Source organism: Brachyhypopomus gauderio, chromosome 8 (assembly GCF_052324685.1).
Source record: "Brachyhypopomus gauderio isolate BG-103 chromosome 8, BGAUD_0.2, whole genome shotgun sequence".
NCBI lineage: Eukaryota > Metazoa > Chordata > Actinopteri > Gymnotiformes > Hypopomidae > Brachyhypopomus > Brachyhypopomus gauderio.
The window spans coordinates 2192415-2217149 of NC_135218.1; the positions used below are offsets into that span (position 1 = coordinate 2192415).

General features: G+C 42.9%; 1 protein-coding gene across 23 annotated transcripts in view; it reads left to right on the forward strand.

Moving 5' to 3' along the window:
- ptprt (protein tyrosine phosphatase receptor type T) overlaps positions 1–24735 on the forward strand; it is a 326972-nt gene that overhangs the window by 150448 nt on the left and 151789 nt on the right. For all 23 annotated transcript variants that reach the window (XM_077013789.1, XM_077013772.1, XM_077013775.1 and 20 more), the window contains one exon: positions 24128–24424. In XM_077013789.1, coding sequence (XP_076869904.1) covers positions 24128–24424 — 297 coding nt within the window. The remainder of the gene's footprint in view (positions 1–24127; positions 24425–24735) is intronic.

A 24735-nucleotide genomic window follows, 5' to 3' on the forward strand; every position in this document is an offset into this window, starting at 1 on the left:
ATCAGTATGTTACATAATACTTCGCCTTTCACAATGGATCCAGCGGATGTACCTGCACTCCTGGCTCAGCAAGGAAACACTCTAGCCGTACTCCAGGGAGAGGTTCGACAGCTCGCCGTGGCTATGGACATGCAGGCTGCACAGTTATGGACGGCTCAACAACAGGTGATGCAACACCAGGCTGTACGACAACAGGCAGTTTAACGTCAGGCTGCTGTAGCCACTGCTCCGCCTGTCTTTCATATCCCCGTAGCAGTACCTGAGCGGTATGACGGCTCTCCGGAACGTTGTCAGAACTTTTTAATGCAATGCTCCATGTACTTCGAGCATCACCCTGCCCAGTGCCTGACCGAGAAGCAGAGAATACACTTCATCTAGACACATCTCACTGGAGAGGCCGGTGCCTGGGGAACCGCCCTTTCGAACAGCAAAGACCCGTCTCTCGAGTCAGAAGAGCAGTTTTCTGCGCTGTTCAAGTCAGTTTTTGACCACCCGGCTGCAGGCAGAGACGTGGGCACCCTGTTGTGCGAGATACGTCAAGAACAACGTAGTGCAGTGGATTATGCTCCATACAGAGTTCCATACCCTGGTAGCGGGTGGAGCGAACCAGCCCTCAAGACCGTGTTCCGTAAAGGATTAAGGCAGGATTTACAAGTGGAGCTTGCCTGTCGCAGTGAAGGGCAGTCACTGTCAGAGTTCATTCAAACAGCTGTGAACATCGACAAGTTGTTGCTCGCCCACCATCCGACGTCTTGGAGAATTTCACCCTCCGTCGCATCGTATCGACAAGCCCTATCGTCGCCTGACACCCCACGAGAGGGTGCGGAACACATGCAACTAGGCAGAACCCCCCTGTCCTCACATGAAAGGTCTCGGCGTCTACAGGAGAACCTCTGCCTGTACTGCGGTGAGAGCGCCCACTTCCGTGTTCATTGCCCAGTTTGCCCGGCTCGAGCTTGGGAGGAGAGTCCCACGAGCAGACGCGTAAGCAACCCAGTTTTCTGCTTGGACCGTAACAACCAACTGAACGTGCCAGTACAAGTCGTCTGGGGCATGTCCACTCACCTGTCAGCACTCTTAGACTTGGGGGCCGTGGGTAATATCCTGGATGTTGACATGGCCCCCCGATTGCCCATTCCCACCACGTCAGTCAGTCCTCCTCTATGAGTTAACGCTCTAAATGGCCAACCTATATGTGAGGGATTGATTACTCAGTGTACGGTACCAGTCATGCTCCAGATAGGACTGTTTCATACCAAGACTGTTCTTGTTCTGTTGTTCTTGGTTTTCCCTGGCTGTCTCTGCATGACCCAGTTATCTCCTGGAGAACTAGGGAGATTACGAAATGGGGTTCTCACTGCTTCGAGCATTGTATGCACTTACCGCTCCAGTCCTCGTCCATAGAAAGCCCTGATTCCCCTCTCGAAACTACTATTCCCATTCAGTATCAAAGTTATGTGGACGTCTTCTGTAAGGAAATCACCAGTCACCTGCCACCACACAGACCAGGAGACTGTGCCATTGATCTGCTGCCCGGCTCCCTGCTCCCACGTAAAACGAAACCTTACCCTTGTCCCGTCCTGAAGATTCGGCAATGGAAAAATATATAGAAGAAGCCCTTCAGAAGGGGTTTATCTGTCCCTCCACATCACCCGTAGCCGTGGGGTTCTTCTTTGTGGAGAAGAAGGACGGAGGGCTACGTCCCTGTATAGATTATCGCTCTTTAAGCGCTGTCACCTCCAAGTTCGTATATCCCCTTCCTTTAATCTCTGCGTCACAAGAGCGCCTCAGAGAAGCACGTGTATTCACAAAATTGGACTTGCGGAGTGCATATAACCTAATTCGTATTCGTAAGGGGGGTGAATGGAAAACTGCGTTTGTTACTGCCCGAGGCCACTACGAGTACCTCGTAATGCCGTATGGGCTAGCCAACAGCCCGTCTGTCTTCCAGGCATTCATGGATGACATATTCAGTGACTTGATAGGGAGGTTTATATTGATGACATCCTGATATATTCCACCTCCGTCACAGACCATGTCCATCACGTCACTACAGTACTGGCCCGCCTGAGGCAGCACCGCCTCTATGCCAAAGCAGAGAAATGCGAGTTTCATCTGACTTCCGTGACCTTCCTCGGTTGCACTTTATCCCCTGGCCAGACCTCTATGAACCTGGACAAAGTGTCGGCCGTCACACAATGGCCTGTGCCCCAAACTTTTATTGCCGCTTCTTCATGGGTTTTGATTCACTGGCCACTCCACTTACAAACCTCCTGTGAGGTGGGCAGCATCTGCGGCTGAACTGGACACCTGAGGCTGATCGGGCGTTAATCCCTTCACAGCAGGGGAGTGGGCTACATGGACCTTACCAAGCCTTGTGAAATTTTTCGCTTCTCTAGGAGCTCTAGTGTTAAAGGAGCGTTCACCTGGGCACCTATTCTGCATTTCCCCGATCCCCAAGGGCGATTCTCTCCCAACTCCAAGGAAACCCCCCTAAACTGGTCCCTTGTGCTTTTTACTCGAAGAAATTGCAACCGGCAGAATAAAACCATGACGTCGGTAACTGTGAACTTCTAGCGATACAACTCGCTTTAGAGCAGTGGAGACACTGGTTAGAGGGGGCTGAACATCCCTTTGTCGTTTATCCGGACCATAAAAATTTTGAATAACTGAAAGAAGCCAAGCGACTGAATCCCCGACAAGCCAGATGGACGTGGTTCTTCTCCTGGTGTCGTTTTTCTGTTTCCTACCGGCCTGGTTCGAAGAACACAAAAGCTGATGCCCTATCACGCATACATGAAAAGGATCCCACTGACAAAGTACCAGAGTATGTACTGCCTCGCACCTGTTTCCTAGCTGCTGTTCGTTGGAACCTGCATGGTGAATTGGAGGATGCTCTGCGAAGTGCCCTGATGACTGCCCAGAAGGAAAGCAGTACGTTCCTGTGTCACTAAGAGGGCACTTCCTACAACTTGCACACGATACCGCAGGTACTGGTCACCCCGGAATCACATGTACTATACATCTTTTGTCACAGCGGAATTGGTGGGCGTCCCTAAAAGACGATGTACGGGACTATATATTAGCGTGTTGCATACTGTATGTGCTTAGAGTCGCACCCCACGAACACTCCCTGTGGGGAAACCATTACCGCTCTCGATTCCACGCTGGCCCTGGTCACACATAGCGAAGGATTTTATTACTGACCTGCCCAAGTCCGAGGGGAATACAGTTATTTTAGTAGTAGTGGATAGATTCTCGAAAATGTGTCGCTTGATTCCCTTTCCGGGGCTGCCCACTGCCATGGAAACATCCCAAGCCATTTTTACTTTTGTTTTCCACATCTTCGGATTACCAGAAGACTCCGATCATGAAGTCCAATTTACCTCACAGCTGTGGAGGCAATTCTGTAAACTGCTCGGCGTTGCAGGTAGCCTTACCTCCGGGTATCACCCTCAGTCTAATGAAGAGGTAGAATGGGTGAATCAGGAAATAGGGAGATTTTAAAGGCAATAATGTGTCTCTCAAACTGGCTGGAGCAAATACTTACCCTGGGCTGAATATGCCTGTATTTCACTTATGCATTCTTCCACCGAAATGACCCCCTTCCAACGTGTATATGACTATCTTTCCCTGGGATAATACACCATCAGACATCCCGGCGTTAGACGAAACAGCGCGCGAACATGGGAGTGGGCCCACGTACACCTACACCGTGCCCTGCATATTCGGAGGCTCCACGCTGACCGTCGCCGCCTGCCCACTCCGGTCTACCACCCAGGTCAGAGAGTGTGGTTGTCTACCCGTAACCTGAACCTGCTGCCGCGCCGCTTACCAAGCCACCTGAGCCACTGGAACTCAATGGTCGCCCTGCTTACCTCATTCAGGACATCCTGGAATCCTGACGGCATCGAGGTGGGCTTCATATCTCATAGAGTGGGAGGGCTTTTGTCCCGAGGAACGGGCGTGGGTCCCCGTGCGGGATGTGTTAGACCCTACTCTCGTCGCCGAATCCCACGCTGCTCATCCTAACTTCCCTGCTCCCAGGCGTCGTGGCCGCCCCCGTCTGGCCGTCCTGTTGCGGCTGGAGCCGCTCGTCGGAGGGGAGTACTGTCAGGAACAGCATATGATCGCCGTGTAGATGCGGTTCACCTGCCGCTCATTGCCCCTTCCCTTCGCAACTATTTAAGCTTCCTCCTCTCTCATCAGGGTTGCAAAGTATTGTTGCCATGCCACGTACCAAGCTTCGATTGCTTTGTGATCGTTGTCTCAATAAAAGCGCCTGATAAGTACGTTACAATAACATAGATAAAGAATACAGAATCATCAGATCATGGAGCCCAGCAGTATTTGGTGTCTGGAACATAACCAGCCAATCATACACTGTGCTGGTACTCATACTCAGGACTGGTGTTTGACCATAGAAATTAAATCCTGTATCATTATTATTGAAATGTCATGTAAACTGTGTGTTCCATATTAATGCATACTGTCACTGGCCACTTTATTAGGTACACCTGTCCAACTGCTCATTAACGCAAATGTTGAATCAGCCAATCACATGACAGCAACTCAATGCATTTAGGCATGTGGACATGGTCAAGACGATCTGCTGCAGTTCAAAACGAGCATCAGAATGGGGAAGAAAGGTGATTTAAGGGACTTTGAACGTGGCATGGTTGTTGGTGCTGGGCTGCTATAAGTATTTCAGAAACTGCTCATCTACAAAATCTAGGGTTTACAGAGAATGGTGGAAAAAAATTGAAAATATCCAGTGAGAGGCAGTTCTGTGGGCACAAATGCCTTGTTGATGCCAGAGGTCAGAGGAGAATGGCCAGACTGGTTTGAGCTGATAGAACGGCAACAGTAACTCAAATAACCACTCATTAGAACTAAGGCATGCAGAAGAGCATCTCTGAATGCACAACACGTCGAACCTTGAGGCGGATGGGCTACAGCTGCAGAAGACCACACCGGGTGCCACTCCTGTCAGCTAAGAACAGGAAACTGAGGCTACAATTCACACAAGCTCACCAAAATTGGACAATAGATGATTGGGAAAACATTGCCTGGTATGATGAGTCTCGATTTCTGCTGCAACATTCAGATGCTAGGGTCAGAACTTGGCATCAACAACATGAAAGAAATCCATCCTTTCTTGTATCAATGATACAGGCTGGTGGTGATTGGACTACTGTAATAGTTTTCTAACTGGATGCTCTAAACAATCTCTAAAGAAACTCCAACTTGTATAGAATGCTGAGTTCTAACTAGGACTAGAAAATTCAATCATATTAGTCCTACTCTCTCACTTGAGGCAACGACTCACTACCGACCCAGAGAGTGCACTCCACCCTTGTCCGACCATGGTCTCAGTTTTAGAGGTGCTGATTCTCATCCCGGCCGTCTTGCACTCGGCTGCAAACTAATCCAACGACAGCTGTAGGTCCTGGCCTGATGATGTCAACAGGACCACATCATCCACAAAAAGGAGACGCGGAATCCTGGGGCCTCCAAACCGAACCCCCTCTGCCACTTGGCTATGCTGAGAAATTCTGTCTATATTTGAACTACAAATACGGACTTCTGCTAGCGGGCTGCCCAAATGGAGTATGGGTTCCTTTTTGGGTTCCCAAGGTTTCTTCCGAATCCCTGCCATCTTATGGAGTTTTTCCTTGCCTCTGGCTTGCTCATTAGGGATCTGGACGGTTGTAAACCTGCTTTGTGACGTGTTGTAAAAAGCGCTATAAAAATAAATTTTACTTTGATAGTGTACACATCTTCTGATGGCTGCTTCCAGCAGGATAACGTGTCATGTCATAAAGCCCAAATCATCTCATTTCTTGAACATAACAATGAGTTCACTGTACTTGAATGGCCTCCACAGTCACCAGATCTCAATCCAATAGAGCACCTTTGGGATGTGGTGGAACAGGAGATTCACATCATGGATGTGCAGCTGACAAATCTGCAGCAACTACGTGGTGCTTTTTTGAACAAGTAGTGAGTAACTATAACTAATGTGGTGAGGTTAAGCTTCATGCAGGCGTTGAGACTTCCATCCGTTAAACGTGATCGTAGGTTGGTCTTAATGTTTTTTTAGATGTGAAAACAACTGCTCACATGCATACGTAGAGCCAAACATTGTCAGTACAGCAACACTCACACGCTGCAGTGTGTGTATGATGGGAAGCGCGTTCCAGGTTTGGACAATCAGCTGGTCCGCGATCCAGAAAAATCTCTGACTGAGACAACGGGGATGTAACTCAGGTCAGCGCTGTCCACTGCACACTCGTGTGGATGGGTGATAAACTTAAAAAGATGAGTACGCACACAAAAATCTCCAACGCGCGCTTTAAATGACTGCAGAAGTGATTGCCACCCACAAACGTGAGTGGCAAGAAATTAATGGATTGAAATACGTTTATATTTTAGTATTATTATTTTTAGTAAAAAAATTGTCTCCGAGCCATATGCAGCCATTGAAAGAGCCACATCTGGCTCGCGAGCCATAGGTTCCCGACCCCTGCATTACAGTAAAAAAAAAAAAGTTATATGCCAATGAATAAGGATTTTTTGAAAAAGCAGTTTTCACAGTCATTTGAAATGAGTAGATCATAAAGGTGTTTAACTTTTGATATTTATTGCACATTCACAGACCAGTGCAGGATAAAATCCCTTAAAATCCCAAATCTTTGAGAAAAAAAAGCAAAAGTAAACAGTTACACTATATAAAGTGCATTTACATCTATCAAATTAAATTTAATTCTCTCAACCTGAGACAACTGGTTTGTTCACAACAGAAGTAAACCTAAGAATAAAACCTCTATTCTTAATTAAATAAATCAAATACCCAGTCTGGTAGACATTCAGGAACTTCAAGTATTTTCTTAAATAATGTTTATATCGCCACCTTGAAAATGCAAATTTTTCTTTGGCTTGCTCCTGACTTGCCATTTCTGCCTCTTCTCCATTTGTGTCGTGTGTCACTGGAGTGCTTTGGCATGCGTGTAACAACACTGGCTCTGATTGGCTACCATAATAGCTACCATATTGGCTACCATAGCCAATCGCTTACTGACTTGTTAAGTTAAACAGGTGTTAAACCGAGAACTGTGACCTATCGAGATCTGGTACTCCTCAATAGCCTGGGCAGCGGTCCGCTCGCATTACTGTTAGTATATCAATATATAGTAATGCACTGCTTTTAATGACCAGTAATGTCAACGGCGTTGTAACGACAGGAAAAGTAATTAATTATATTATCCCGTTACTGACAAAATGACACCGTTACCTAACGCCGTTATTTTTAACGGCGTTATTCGTAGCACTGCTTATGAGACTATTATCACATCTGTTTTATTCCTATTAGTGTAATGCAGTGGTCCCAAACTTTTTCTGCCGTTCTCCCCTTTAGTAGATGAGAATATTTTTGCGCCCCCCCAACACCCCCCCTCCCCCCCAACACCCCCCTCCCCCCCAACACCCCCCTCCCCCCCTATTGACACATGTGCACATGTTTTACTTCCAAGCTCTGCGCCCCCCCTGCAATAGCTCCGCGCCCCACCTAGGGGGCACACCCCCCACTTTGGGAACCACTGGTGTAATGTATATGATTTAATCTGGTTATTGTTACTACTAAGTTGATTACCCCTTCAGCTCCAGTATGGTGAGTTAAGGAAACCTATTTGTAACGGGGCAGAAACAGCAGGATGCAGTAAATGCGTTGTCGAGGCTTTAATTCAAATTCAAATTCAATTTTATTTATATAACGTTGTCCCAAAGCAGCTTTACAATGGTATGGGTCCAGATCCCTAATGAGCAAGCCAAAGTCGACAGTGGCAAGGAAAAACTCCCTATGATGGTGGGGAATAGGAAGAAACCTCGGGAGGACCAAGACTCAAAAGGGAACCCATCCCCCATTGGGTGGCCCGTTAATACAAGTCCGTATTTGTGGACAAAAGGTGGTTCTACAGTTATAGTTCTTGTTCCCCGGCCAAGTAGTCACAGTCCCTTCGGTGCAGATGGTGAGTCTCAGGTAGGAGCTAGCATCAGTATGTCCTCTTGTGGCAATGGCACATTCAACCCTGCATCAGTACATCCACCGGCAAGCCAGACCATCTCCCAGGTGCTTATAGGTGGGTGCTAGGTCGAAATCGCCCCCTCAGGCGAAGTGTCACGCCCCCTTAATAATAAGACCCAATTATCCAGGGTTCAGGGTTTATTTACCTCTGATCTATATTTATGATTCAATGAGTTACTAGTTCGCTGTGGGGCCAACCACTGGCGATCTATCAATCCCCCCCCCCCCCCCCCCCCCCCCCCCCCCCCCCGGTCAACAACTTACGTTCGCCACCCCGAAATTTTCTGATGCCCCCCCCCCCACTTTATATGTCCTGGCGCCGGCCCTGGTCTTAAGTCTAGATTTAAAGATTGGAACTGTGTCAGAATCTCAGATTGGAGCTGGATGGCTATACCTTAATTGAGGGGCTTTAAAGGAGAAAGCTCTGCCTCTGGCTGTAGTCTTACAAATTTTTGGAACTAGGAGAAATCCAGCATTTTGGGAGCGCAAAGGGCTAGATGAGTTGTAGTAAGCAATGAGTTCACTCAGATATTGTGGGGCAAGACCATTTAATGCCTTATAAGTTAACACAAGTATTTTAAATTCAATTCGATATTTAATTGGAAGCCAGTGTAATGCCGCGAGAGTGGGACTAATATGATCAAATTTTCTAGCCTGGCTTAGTACATGATGCCCGGGTCTGAAAGTGGAGCTCAGTCTATGTGCAGCAGCTCCACCCACCATAAGGCTGGTGCATCACTGGAGATGGAGGTTGTCCCCATCTGGCTTCACCCATCTGCCTCATAACTCCATTTAGAGAGCCAATACACAGTGCAGTGCAGGCCAGATACAACCGACACCTGTCCACGGTCAGGTCTGTGTGGAGAGGTCTGTGGTGGAGAGGACATTTGGGATGATGAAGACCTGATAGCGATCAATCTTCTTAAAGGCTCTTGAGGTGAAAGAGGGAAAATAAAAGGTCATTTACAGTAAATAATAATAAGCACTAAATATTACAAAATATTGTCTGTCAGTAACAGTGATGGCTAAGTTACCTTGAAAAAGTAATCCGATTACTGATTACTCCTTTAAAAAGCAACTTAGTTACGTTACTGATTACTTGATTTTAAAAGTAACTACGTTCGATTACAAGTTACTTTAGTAGTTACATTCAGCAGCAAATAATAGTAATACAAGCGAACTGTTCAGTCAGACAGCTTGTGAAACGAAATACCATTAAAATTTCAAGCATTTTAAAGTAGGCGACGTTAGTCAAAATTCCAGCACTTTTCAAACCTGAAACACAAAGCAACATTAAAATTGGTCAGGTAAATGTTCCTTCCCCTGTTTTTGATGGGTGTTTCTTTATACTACCACATATCGTTACGGGAGGACACTGCAAAAAAATGACTTGTAAAACGTGCTCGTGCTCTCACAGGGTCGCGCGCAGCGTGCGGAGTCGAGCGCTACGGTCAGACGCAAAAGTATAACTGAGCCAAGAAGAAAGCAAAAATATATATTTTTACTAGGGAAAATAAAAATAGTAACGCACAGTTATTTGGATAAGTAACTTTAATCTGATTACTGGACTGGAAATAGTAGCGCGTTATATTACTCGTTACCGAAAAAAGTGGTAAGATTAGAGTACCGACATCACTGGTCAGTAATATAAAATTGTATCTTGCTCTCAGGTGCATTCAACCTTTGCACTAGTGGTAATTACTTGTTGTGCCTTCTTGCAAAACTTGTGTGTCACAAACAATGACCTCGTGGAGCCAGCAGTGGATGAGCCTGAAGATGCAGAGGTGAAGATCAGCCAGAAGCAGCAGCTGTACGAGGAGACGATCTCCACCACCGACTGGCTGCTGCTCTATCTGCTCTTGAAGCTGCCAATGCAGCATTGAGACAGTATGACTATTAAATTGGTGAGGACTGGCCCAATTATCCTTTTACTGTGTTAAACTGGTGAGGACTGGCACCATTATAATTTTACTGTGTTACATCCCTTGTTCATCTTACAATATAGACACAGACTAATTCAAACTAATTTCAAGGTTTTCTATTATTAGTCTTGCCTTAATCTTAATCTTAATTTGTCTTTGGGGGATTCAACCCCTACATGTAACAATAATCCAAAATGAAATGAAAATAATAATGCACATGTAAGCACAGATGAATTTTTACATCTCTTGTTTTTTTGATAAGTTAGTGGGAAATTTAAGTGTAATATAGGCAACTATTCTGTAAGTATTTACAATTATCCAGTGATAAGTGAACACATATTCATATGTGTTGCTAACACCATGTTCAATAGGCTATATAGAATCAGTGGAAAACTCGTTTTTAAACACACTAACCCTAAAATATATATATAAAAAAACATGCTGAAAGTAATCTTACCTTGTGTATTTGATTTAGATTTTCCCATTTTCTTTTAGCTTTAACTGGGTCCATTTTGTCGTGTAGTCCGTGAATTCTTTACATCAGAAAAAAAAGAATGAAACACATTGCTTATGTTTGCCGGGTTCATACACCTTAATAAGGTGGAATTAAAGCACTTGTACGTCACTTTCAAGGTCCATTTCAACGCGTTCTCAACGTTAAGTTTAAGTTAAATATTTATACATATACTCGAAATGACTCGAAATAATTGGCTTTTTATCACATTATTTAATGGTGGTTTATTTTCAAAACGCCCAATCTTAACGAGTGCATGTATTTTGTTTAAATATTGGGAAAATACAAATTAGATGGCCTGTATTTGCGATTCAGAACCTGGATCTAAAGCATGGGTTAAATTTCTCCGTCACTACGACGGATTTCCGTCATTTGATTTTTTTGGGGAAAAAATCCGTCAAATCATAATAAACAACACACGCGCGTGCTATCTGTTTTGTGGCCGAAATATGATTCTCACTGGCGCTCATCAGCGCTGGATGGATGACGGCGGTGTCATTTGATTGACTTGCGGTTCATTCCGCCTTCAGATTTGCGGATGTTACGTAGAAAAGTTTTTACCCCCCTCCTGCCTGGCGTGACCGTAGCGCGCGACTCTGTACACCTGCGCGAACGGCGGAGGCTACTTGCTGCATCACATTCTTTTTGCAGTGTAGTCCGAAGCAATATGTGGTAGTATAAAGAAACACCCCTCAAAACAGGGGAATGAACATTTACCTGACCAATTGTAATGTTGCATTAGTGCTGGAATTGTGCTGTCTGTGCTGAACAGTTATTACGTTAACAAATACGAGCCTCTTGTAATTCCAGGACGAAACATGAGAGAACGTGAAGTCGTTAAGATTGGGCGTTTTGAAAATAAACCACCATTAAATAATGTGATAAAAAGCCAATTATTTCGAGTCATTTCGAGTATATGTATAAATATTTAACTTAAACTTAACGTTGAGAACGCGTTGAAATGGACCTTGAAAGTGACGTACAAGTGCTTTAATTCCACCTTATTAAGGTGTATGAACCCGGCAAACATGACTTGGTTCACTGTGCTGAAGCGCTGAAGCGCGAAGTTACAAAACTGCGAGGCTCTCGCGCACGGGTGGAGCCACCGCGATTACGTCATTTTCGGCGTGCGGACCCTCGCGCTGCTCACGCCACTCGTGCTGCGTCAAGTATAAAGGCTTAAACCAGGCTTAACATGGATGGTGTTGTTCTGTTTGTATTTAAAAGCTCTATCCAGTGGTGTTAATTTTTTGTAACATACAGTACCTACTTAAAGCATGTAATCTTACGGCTTATGTTTTTGCGATGGTGAATCTGATAAAAACAAGAGAGCTTCATACCTCTCACCAGGATTCACTAAATTTGACTTGATCTTTAAATAATTTTCTGGAAGAGGACCCCCAGATAACTCCATTATATAAACATTTATGTACATTTATTGCTCAGGTGTTCATTCTCTCTTCTCTCCTTACACAGGCTGTTTAGATAAATATACTTTATAAATGTGTTTATTGTGTAGAATTAGGCAAAAGAGGCCGTGTCCCAACTACACTACATTTTCAGTAATTGCTGGCATTGTCTTTTGCCAGGAAAAATTTTTCAGTCAAATGAAAATTTCTTGCTTTAACCCATGATCTAAAGCAAAAAAGCTCAAATGCTTGTTGGGCAGCTTTGCGTCTTCAGTGTCATGGTCAGTCCAATACACAAGAGCCAATAACTTCATTTACTGCAGTAATACACAATTAATATGTTTACAATGTAAAATAATATTGATAATACAGATTATTATTTTTACAATAGAGTCATATAGGGAATTTAGTTAACAGGTTTTGAAGCAATAGTTAGATTAGATTAAACTAATTCAGGGCTATTCAACTATGTTTTTCTGGGGGCCAGATTTGGCAGAGAGCTCTGACCTGTGGGCCAGACAATTTTCAGACCTATACCAATACTGTCATAGTGGATGTAAAATTGAAGTGAACGTAATTTGTTGCGGGCCAAATCCGGCCCTTTAATGAATTTGTACCGGCCTGCGGGCTGCCAGTTGAATAGCCCTGCACTAGCTAGCTAAATAACACTTGATTATTAGCTAGCTGTTTAGTGGATTTTCTCATTTTAAAACAGTGAGCAGTACAAAATATCTTTGTATTATCTAGCAGATGTTTATCAAAAATAAATGTACATTTATGCTCGCACTCTCTCATTGACCGCCATGTTTTTGTTTTTATTTTTTACAGAGGCTATGAAAGTGGCTGCAATGCATAATGGGATGCAGTATACAATGAAGATAGCTCTGTTTGTGTACTGAAATATTTTGCAGAAGTAGCATGTCTTCCGGGGTAAAATTAATTTTAGCCGCATACTGCATACTGATTTGGGGCCCAATAAGTACACCAGTAGTGTGTAGTAGGCTATTTCGAACAGAGCCTCACTCTTTGAAATGACCTTCTGCACTCAGTATAGACTGGATACTGCATACTTGTCCTCATAGTAGTATACAGTACAGTATCCAGTATGCGACAAAAGCAAACCATAATACAGGGTCACACGAATGTTTAATGCTCCGCCCATTTATCTTCCAACACCAAAGATTAGCACTTCTTTTGAAGTTCCAAAATATCTGACTGTTTATCAGTTTTGAAAAGAATCAAAGAGAGAAGGTGAAAAGCTTTTCAGAGCAGTGACAGTTGTAGCTTTCATTTTGGAATATAAGTTTAATGTTAGTGCAAAACACCCACTTAGCATTATTAGACAGCTAAGAATAGTCTAGCACACATTTAGCACTACATGGCTAAATACCACTAGCACTACAAAATAACTGATATTAATATTTACAATATTTTGCGATCAACTTAATCTTGTCCAACATTGAAATACAACGTTAATAAAATTTGCCATCGAGCCTGTGAACTCTTACAAACTCTGAAAACAAGATAAATGAAACAAATTAACATTGCTTATGTACTGCATAGTTGTTTTCAGAATTGGAACACGCTAGTATGACTGTGGTGTCGTGGAAAAAGTGGCAGTAATGGCGATGATTTCATTATCGCGCCGCACCAACATACAGTATTACAAACTCTTTTTGCTGCAATGAAATCACTCGTTATGTTGTTATTGGTAGGTTGGAGTGTGACTATCTGTTGTTTTTATCTAGCAAGCTAAATACTCCCAAAGTTCTGAAAGTTGGTACATCATCCAGGGATCTACTGCGTACTGGAAAAATACATTTTGGTCATATACTGCATACTGGATACTGTTTTGAGGCCCATTCAGTACGCAAATTGTATGTAGTAGACTGTAGTAGTATGTAGTAGGCTGTTTCAAACAGAGCACCAGCCTCTTTGTTTTTTCCCGAACCATACTGAATGTGTACTGCAGTTATGATACTTAATGCAGACTGGACTTGGATTAATTGTACAAGTTCCAGTTTTTCCTGTTTCTATATTTATTATGCCTGTCACAAAAGAATAATGACAAGTAGAATAAACATTTTATGAGCCCCTGATCATAATCTGTTTATAATGTCTTTCATTCTGGACATTTTAAAGCTGATTGACCGACTCTCATGTGACTGCAAGATCGATTAAAGGAGACTTATACTGGGTGCGTCATAACCCCCCCCCCCCAAAAAAAAAAAAAAAATAATAATAATAGCATGCGTTTAAAACAGTAAACTCAATAATATTCCCCTGAATTATTGATGGGAATATTTTATTGTTTGATTTTATTGATTTGTTGTTTTGTTTTTGCTGCAGGAGTCTTAGCCAAAGATTTCGCCTTCATTTCTCTGAGATTGATTTTAACAAACTGAGATAAATGTCATTTAGAAGTCACTGTGACGGCAATTTACAGCTTGGTGGATATTGATGAAAAGAGTAAGTGTGGGAGAGAGGGAGAGAGAGAAGGAAAAGCCATAATAAATATTAATTTCCTTCTTTCCTATACAAGGGACCTACTCAGGCAAACACTCTGCGAAATCCATTTCCTTTGAAATCCTTTTGTTATCCATATCCTGCCTAGATATATTAACACTAAATACTTCAAAGTAGAAGCACCACCTCCTCTGTATGCACAGCCCTTTTAGGAATGTCTTCAAAAGTATTGCTGCTTGCACTATACATTTCTCAGGAATTGGTTTTTGCCTAGCACTCGTGACTTTAAATCAAACATTAAGAATGAATAAATCAATATGTTTATCACCAGAGACGAATTCTAAAAGCTTTAAACTTAAATATAACTATCTGTCCTGGAGAGAGAGACACTTCATTAAAATGAATTGCATTTAAGATTACAACTCTCCATCTCTGCCACAGGTCTTTAAATTTGACAGTTTGTTTTCTGAATGGTGTATTTTTGATGTGTTAGCACATAAACACATCTATGAACATGACTGAAGTTCAGTTCAGAGAGCAAGGATTGTTACCATAGCTGCTGCAAAATATACTTTAACAGTGCTAAAGTATCTACTGTAAGAGTGGAGGTGTGTTAACTGTGTAAGAGGAATTGTACATTAACAGGATAAGAAACGGAGAGAAACGTATCCGTGTAAAGCTGCAGATTGGTTAGCAGTATAGGAGTAGAGCTACACTGACAGTATTAGAGTAGTTCATTTAACAGTATAAAAGTAGACTGAAGAATTCTGGTGTCTTGGAGTTGGGAACTTTGAGGGATTTTTATGAACATGATTTTGGTTTCTGATGGCATATAAACCCCCGAAGGACTAATAAAGGCTCTGTGGATGAGAGTGGCTGGTGTGGTCTCATGTTGTGCAGTGGTCTACCACTCCGGGGCGGGGTTTACAGTAAGCAATGGACTTCACAACTCTGTGGAATTTTTTCACAGATGCTCCTCTCTTAGTCTGGGAAATGGCATGGAAAAAGAGCTAAATAAATGAAACAGCAGTGGATCACAATGTGGACAATGAAGTGTTTTATTTATACATTTTTAATAGGACCTTGTACATTTTAAAATTAAAGCACTGACTCCAGTTTTAAAGGAGCAGTGCACTCAGATTGCTATAATCCTTTAAAATCCTTTCGAATGTTTTAAGCACGTCATATTTATTATAATTATTGAAATCTGCATTGTCTGAAGGTCTCGAATTCCAAAGCCTATAATCTAAAGATAAACCCTCTGTAACTAAAGAGTGACCATCAGTACTGTACAATATACTATATTTGAAATGCATAGGTTTTTCATAGGAAAGCATATAAACTTTTATCCCCCTCCCTCTTTCTTTCTCTCTTGCCATCATATCCATCATAACATATTATATTGATGTGTTGCATAATAATTCAACTGCAGGCAATGAGCAGGTTCAGTTCAGAGCCAGGCAGCTGCACTCAGCAGGCCGTCCTATCCTCAACACAGCTATCCATAAGATCACTTCACATTGTGTCTAGGGGGAATAAAGGCAGCCCCCTTCAGCCATGTGTTAAAAGAATAACAGCTATTTCATTTGCACACTTCATAATAGCTTTTCAGGAATGTTTCTAGGTAGTGTGCTTTAAATATCATGATTTTAGTTTCCTGTCTGAAACTAAGCTTCTTATTCCTTCAAGAATAGGAAGAAAGATTTGATGAGATGGGACACAATTGTTAGCAAATAATACTGGAGATAAAAATAGACATGCAGTTACCTGTGAGAATTTGTGGCATAAAAGGCAGCACACGAAGCACAAGGAAGATCCGGAGAGTGGGCCCCACGTCAGCCAGGATTTAGTTGAGCAGTCTGGCAATTTAAGGCCATGTTTTGTTCATTTGTTTGCAACTGCTTTTGTTAAACAGATCAATAAAGCTGCTTAGGCATTAAAGAGAGAGAGAGAGAGAGAGAGAGATAGAGAGAGAGAGAGAGAGAGAGAGATACTCTGGTATAAAAGAACATACAAAATGGAAATCTACAGAATAATCCATAAAAACGGAGGGTAGTATGAAATAAGACATATGTGGAGGGAAGGAAAAGAAACCATAGGACAAAGAGAGACAGAGTGAAAAATCAACACAGAGGGCTGACGTTCTCTCTCTTGTGCGTTTGCTGGAGTGTAAGAGAGGGAGAGAGGATGTACATTCCCTTCTTTTTAGATGCTTTGAAGCTGTCAGCTTGTCTGACGTGCATGGCTGGCGATTGCATACTGACCAGCGTGAGCTGACAGGTGAAGATGCTCCTGTTCTCTCTCTGTAGACCGAAACAAAGAAAAAACACAGTTGTGAAGCGCATAACTCTGGACACGACGACTGTGACCACAACAAAGGAGGGAGGACAAGACCCAAAGAGAAATGAAAGTTGAAAGCTCACCTGCAGTTTTAGATTGCAATCCTGATAATGTATTTGTGTACTAACAAATTTAAATCAGATTTTTTCCATAGAATTTTCCTACACTAAATATTAACAAAACACATTTTAATTTCTGCTCAGTACACTTGTTTTCCCATCACATTTTAAGGACATTAGGCATGTTCTTTAGCATGCCTCCATTTTCTTACCACCTCTACAATCTTTCTCCTTTTGGACAATATGCCTAATTGGAATAATTGGACAAAATTGCATTAGTTTACTTCTGCTCCCAAGGAAACCTGGGTCTCTCCACAGCCTTATGATCCCTGAATAACAATCATCTCCTTGGCCTTTTCCCGGCGAGGTTATCCGCGAGGGGAGGGAGTATATCTCTCAGTAGGAGAGGAATAACAATATTGTAACCTTTTGCAGCGTTTGATTAAACCGTCAATTAAAATTTATGTCATGAGACACCAGGCCAAGAGGCCGACATTCTGCAGGGTTCTCGGTCCTCTCCAATTTAACAATTTTATATAAGAATAATTAAAACCAATCATGGTGGAGTGCCCGAGTCAGCATGGCTGGACTCATTAGTTTGTGAATCTGAATGTGGAATGAATGTGACATCGTCATGGGTCATTAAGTGCTTTGTTTCTGAGAATGTCCTGGCCTATGTGCTGTGAAGTTTGCTTTGGATAGATGAAGATATTCTCAAAAGGTGAACTTAAGGTAGTTTAGTAAATTCAAAATATCAGTACACTTTCTAAGAACCTTGATATTTGATCTTTGGTATTCTGAGTTATAGTGTAATTCAAATTAAATCGGAATTCTAATAAACATTCTGGAAAGGTTAAAGGTATATCTACAGTATATCTATCGTACCTTTATTTAGATTAATATCTATATAAAGTCTCATACATCTCAGTTAATCCGTATGAATGTTGTGGCAGAAGGCCTTAAACAGATGATGACAGTGCTGACCTATTCTCAAGTACTAATCTATTAACTTTCACTTCAAATGTGTGATTTTCTAAGTGTTTTTAGGGTTTTATATACATGTATCCTGGTCAAGGTTGACGTCTATGTAGGCTGTGAAATTTAAGGATGATTAAAAATCTTAAATATAAGAACTTTGTTGTCTAGATTTGGAAATCTTCCCAAAAATCTAAATCACAATCTTTTTAACATCCAGTCACAATCCATGCTTTCTTCCCAATTTTGAAATGTATGGTAGATAACATCTAGAAAAAGTATATGGACTTCGCCGTTTCCACCATTTAAAACATGAAAGACAAGACACATCCAAGGCAAAAAGACAAATATCCAAGTATTGCAGCAGTAAAATGTCAAAAACTTTCCCTTTTTTTTACATTTGTGCAGTCTTATTGTCATTTGGTTTTAGAATAATATCTGCAACTTTGTCACACCTTGCATCTCGAAACATCAGTATCTTAAATCCCACACTGTAGACAGATTTAAACAGCACAAGAGGCTGTAGAGGTAAATCCCTGTATCTCACAAAACAACAACAGCAACAACAAAAAAAGACATTTACTGACAGTGATGTTGGACAAAAACACACTGAATAACAGAGCAGGTAGAACTCATAAACTTAAAAGTACACAATAACCATATGGCCTACAGTATTACTATGGACAAGTGTAACAAATGACCAACTATCTAAGGATGATAAGGAGGATTATTACTAATATTAATAATAGGATTATTATTAATATTAAATATTATCGATTTCCTGGTCAATCTACGTTGTGACTCTTAACTATGGTCACCAGCTCTGGGTAGTGACCGAAAGAATGAGATCGCGAACACAAGCGGCCGAAATGAGTTTTCTCCGCAGGGTGTCTGGGCTCTGCCTAGAGATAAGGTAGGCAGGTCATCGGGGAGAGGCTCGGAGTAGAGTCACTGCTCCTCCATGTAGAGAGGAGCCAATTGTGGTGATTTGGGCAGGTCCAGATGCCACCTGGGCGCCTCCCTAGGGAGGAGACCCCAGGGAAGACCCAGGACACGCTGGAGAGATTATAACTCTCGGCTGTCCTGGCAACGCCTCAGTATCCTCTCAGAAGAGCTAGAAGAGGTGGCTGGGGAGAGGGAGACCTGGGCCTTTTTGATTAGGCTACTGCCCCCGCGACCCGAACCCGTATAAGCGGATAACAATGGATGGATGGATGTTAACCTCTGAAAGTATTAATCAGTGCCCAAGAAAGTTTACAAATATTTTTTGATTGTTATTAATAAGAAATATCTGCCTCTGCATTGAGCTGGCCCCTCCCCTGGCTCCTCCCCTGGCCCCTCCCCTGGCTCCTCCCCTGGCTCCTCCCCTGGCCCCTACCTTGGCCCCTCCCTTCCACTTTGGATTGTTCAGTCACTGTTTACAATTCTGAGCTTCAAAGCCTCACCGCAGTGGTTTGCATGGAAGCCTCATGTCCCCAAAGCTACAAGAGAAGGCACAAACAGAAGCACTTCCTCTCACTGACCCTCTCACCTCTCCTTCGCTCTCTCTTTCACTCCCAACTACAATTTTATAAGTCATGATCCTCACTGTGTGAAGGTATTGTGGTCAGAGGGGAGAAGGAGGGAGCAGAACCCGCTGTTCTTCGGGAGAGCCGGTGTTTGTGACCAGAAGTGAAGGCAGGAGGGTGAGGTCTTTCTCAGGCCCGTCGGGGTGTGCCCTATCTTCCTAGTATTCTAAATATTCTGCTTTCTTTTCGATCCCACTATGGGGAGGACAGAATGTTAGCAAACATTGCAAACAAGTTAGCAATTACAATTTTGCAAATTTCTAATTTGCAGAAATTCCTGATTGAATGGAAAGTTAGAACAGATCGTATTTATGATTAGCTATGGGTTTAACAGTGATTTTTTTGTTCTTGTGATTTAATTCATTTGAAAGCTAACAAAACTGCCTTGTCCAAATTCAGGAGCTCTGATCATTGGGTAGAGGTCTGGCTTATGAATTGTCAGATCTCTGTGGTTACAGGGATGGGTCCAGGATTGCAGAGGGCTAATAAAGAATTGTGGAGGAACAATAGAAAGGAGGCAGCATGTGTTGGTAGTCTCAGTTCTCAGCCTGAAAGGGAACTGAAGGCTGTCTGTGTTGAAGGGGGTGTGGTGTTCGTCTGTTCAGCACAAGGTCTGTCTTGATCTTCACAGGGTCAGAAGGCTGAGAAGTCATCTCCATTCTGTCTCGACTTCGCCCCTCACCCCAGTACCAAATACAGTTCATGAGCTTGGCCAATCACAATAACTAAGCTTCATAGGATGCTTGCTTTAAAGCATTCTTGCTTTTGCTTTAAGAGCACCTGAAAACACTTTTTCCAGGCTTTGCTCCATTTCATGAGACTCATCCATTGTGTGTCAAGGTTGCAGCGTCCTTCGTGTCCTTCAGGAGAACTGTAAACTAACACAGCACATCCCGTGTTTTCTCCTGTATAGCCTTGTTAACTGTTCTTGTATTAGTGCAAGAAGGCAATTTCTTGAGCATGGAAATCTATCTTTTAAGAATCCAAGTGCTTGTTAGAGTTCACTGTTCACTGACCTCTCTCTGAAGTAATGCACTGCGTATGATGTCAACCGCTAGAGAGAAACACCTCATTGAACAGAGGTTTGAGTTTGGCTGCTTCTGTGATTTTTAAAAATAATTCACAACACATTTTGTTGTGTCTAACAATTCAGAAAGTATTCTGACAATGACATTTCCCCCTTTGCATAAAACATTTGAAACAGTATTTGAATTCATTAAATTATTGCATAAATATCATTATTTAAATTAGTATAAGAAGTTCAGGGGCCATGGGCTTTGTCTAAGGTTATGTTGGTATGAATATGGACTGAGGGCTATTTTGTTTTCTTACATACTTAAATCCTCATGAGATTTGGACTCATAGTATTGTTAACCTTGTAAATCCTGTAAAGCGCTTTGTGACAACATGTGTTGTGAAAAGCGCTATATAAATATATGTGATTTGATTTGATTTGATTCATACTTCCATTTCCTTTTATCACCTGTCAGTTTCTATGTTTTGGTGATATATTTTTGGTTATGTCAGTAAATCTGAGAGACTCTGATTACACTTGACGTCATTGAAGTGGCTTGCTCTGTTCCATACATTTAATGAGCACACCAGTGACAAAACTACAGAAAAAAAATCAGACAGAAGTATGTTTAGAAGTGTCTTATTTAAGGCACATTTCTGTAAATCTGCATTACATAACAGACTGTATTTTCTCCTCTGCCCCTCCCTATCCCCCCATCACCCTAGCTTCCTGTTTCTCTCCTTATATCTTTCTCTCCGTGTATGATCAGGCTGACATTGTGTGGCATTGTGCTAAATATAACATCCTCTTCTCAGCTAGCCATCCACCCCTGCCTTGAGCACAGTGAGGCATGACTCTGGGACTACCTCTGGGCTAAACCTAGTGTAATATTACAGGTCACCTCGGTCTGCTGACCCAACACAGGCTTTGCTGAGTTTCATGTGTTGTTAACTTTAGAGCTCAGGTTAAATCAACTGTTTTCGGGTCAGCATTTTAATGGTACATAGTCCTTTCATTGAGTCTGTTGATTTCAGTTGATAAACAGCTTCTCATATGGAAGAAATGGTAGAGGTCACGTTCTCATATTCACCTAATTAGACCACAAAGTTTAGTCAAGAGCTTCAAATACCAAACATCATTTGCTGCACTCGTGCAAAAAAAAAACTGTAATTAAAAAGCACTGCTGTGAAAGAAGGTCTAACATCTGCTCACAGCAATGTGCATGCAGTTTATTTTCAGACATGTCTCTGCATGGGGCTCTTCTTCAGGAGGGCCGGGCCACACAATTCTGCTAGTGCGTTCCCACCACTGAATGCATTATTCACCGCGGCCCGTTATTCTCCAGCTCAGCCAGGGTTGATGGGCTCTCGGACCCCAGCCGCTGCCTCTGGCCTGACCTGTGGACCACGGCGCACTCGAGCTGAGAGCTTTGCTCTGGAAAGGGCACGTTGTCTGTTGGTTGTTGGTGTAAGTGACCAGGGTGGAAAAGAAGAAAAAAAAAGGCTAGCGTGTCTTTGAAAAGGGTGGATGTAAAGTGCAGCCTACTGCAGACACCACGAGGAAGGGCGGGGGTTGGTGATAATGCTTCCCTAAGTCCTGCTGCTTTAGTCGGGGTGTTTTTCTGTCCCTCATGCAGCTCGATGCAAAATTGCACACCCCTCCACCCCACGACTCCACAACAAAGAAGAAACGCATTTGTCTCCTCTCCTTCCCAAAGGAAGTCTGCAGGGGACAGCAGACAGGTTGACATTGAGTCATATAATTTCTGCTTTTTTGTTTTTCTCTGCTTCTCTTTTTCTCTCTTGCTTTCCCACTCTAGCACTCCTTCCATCCGAATTGCCCTGCGTGGATCACCTGTGCAGCTGGTTGTTTTAGACACCCATTGATATGTTTATTGCTTGCGGTTTTGCTCACTTGCCCCAGTCGGTAGAGGAACGCAGTGGGAGTGGTGGAGTTGTGATAAATGTTGCAGGGCATTTGTTCTCCTAGAGATCACAGCAAAGTGCCACCGTGGTGAAGATTGATTTCCTTCCTGCGTTCCTTCCGAGTGCCCGCGATTAATGACCCTCTCGGCTAGCCGTCCGTCAGCTTCTCCCCACCTCTAGCCGCTCGTCTGGTCTTCTGAAAGCCCAACCATGCCACTGCCTTGGACACCACCTTACTCTGTACCACTATCCACTAGCATATCACTAGCATGCTTATATTCCCCGTTTGCCTCAGATTGATGAGGTTTCTCTTGCCCTGCACCTGTTCAACAGCAAAGCCTTAATCCCCTAATCCACTAGCCTCCATCAGAGGGGCGGCGCGTGTGATCACGTTCCCTTGCCAGCCAAAAGACAAAATTGCAATAAATGTTGCTGTCAATTACGACTAAACTCCAGTTGAGACTAGGTATTGATTATCCATAATCATGCCTTTTGGAAATGAGGGACTTCCGTTAATCAGCATTGTTTGGGCTGGTGTTCTGATATTGAGTTATGGACACTAAGATAAGGATGCTGAAGAGGCTCGTCTTAGTGCTCGACCAGAACACAACGTGCAGTGCTTGGTAAGCACACAAGAGGCCAGGAAGTGTTTCAGTTGCAGGTGTCCTGACAGTAGGGTCAGGAAAAAAGGAGTAAGAAAGTAATAAATGCCACTACTAATACTGATGATTTGACCATTTCAAGATGCCCTACAAGCAGTTCAGCTTTTCGAGCAGTAGCTCAGTGGTTAAGGATCTGTGCCATAGGCTAGAGGGTTGTTAGCTCAAGTCCCAGGACAGGCAGGGGCTGATCTCAGTGATCTCAGCAGCACAATTCTGTCCTCCCATACCTGAGCTACCCCTAACTGGCATTTGACATAAATGGCTGACCATGTGTTTCTTTCACATTGGTGCTTGAGATAGGTCATCTTGGGAAATGAAGTGACAAATTCCAAGGTCTTAACATTAATAAAATGATTCTAAAAATGATTTTGTTAGTTTTTAGTTTGCAACACATGAGCTGTTGTTGGATTGTATCTGAAACGCTTGACAAGCTTTACAAACATTTTAAAGGTAGAATATGAGGCATTTTTGTTTTTTCTGGTCAGTAGTCTTCTACGGATTCCAGGACTGTGTAGCCACATCATGGCTTCATGTCATTGTCCATTACTGTTGGATAAGCCTTGGATAATTGTTCACCTCTATGTCTTTTCATGGATAATGAAAATCCTTAGTCTTGTAAGTTTAGAGGGTTTAGCTGTGCACATGTTAAGACACTGTTTGGCATTGGGATGTTTGAGCCCCTAACTGAGATCTTCTACAGCGGCTCCTCCCCAGAGAACGGGAGGGTGTAGGCTACGCGTCTACGGAGGCTAACATCCTCTTGTACTTTCAGCTCCGCTAGGATACATGTGAGGCTAAACTGAATGGAAGTTTTCTGTGTTCGTTTTGTGATTGCTTTAATAAAGAGGAATTAGCTGAGAACAACACAGTTTACTTGGAACAACCCCACTGGAGTGCAGTGCTTTAGGAATCACAAACCCACTGGAGTGCAGTGCTTTAGCTTGTTTTGGTACTGTTTTACAGAGTGCTTTGTCAGTGGTTTTCCAGCTCTGTAGCAGAAGGGCACCATACTGTTGGCACAGTTTTTTGATTTTATGTTTGTTCTTGAGCAGGCCACCTCACTGACCTGACATCAGAGAATATCAATATATTTTGCCTGTGTTCTCTCCTTCTCCATCACCCACTGTCCCTCTTTCTCTCTCTCTCCCTCTCTTTGTTCTCCTTCTTCCCTGAACTCTTCTTTGACCAGATCCAGTTAACGGTCCTCAGAACGTGAAGGTTGTGGATGTGCGTGCACGGCAGCTGCGGCTGGAGTGGGACCTGTTCACGTACGCTGTGACACGTTGCCACAGCTTTAACCTGACCGTGCAGTACCAGTATGTATTCAACCAGCAGGAGTTTGCCTCCGAGGAGCTCATCCCCACCTCCTCCCACTACATCCTGCGAGGACTCCGGCCCTTCGTGACCGTCAGGCTGCGGCTGGTGTTGGCCAATCCAGAGGGCAGCAAGGAGAGTGAAGAGATTGTTAAGCAGACTGAGGAGGATGGTGAGTATATATCCAGTCCAACAATGCCACCTGATTGAATACATATATATATATATATATATATATATATATATATATATATATATATATATATATATATATATATATATATATATTTTTATATACATTTTATATATACATTTTCACACTCACCGGCCATTTTATCAGGTACACCTGTTCAACTGCTCAATAATGTTGAATCAGCCAATCACATGGCAGCAACTCAATGCATTTAGGCATGTACACATGGCCAAGACAATCTGCTGCAGTTCAAACCGATCATCAGAATGGGGAAGAAAGATGATTTAAGT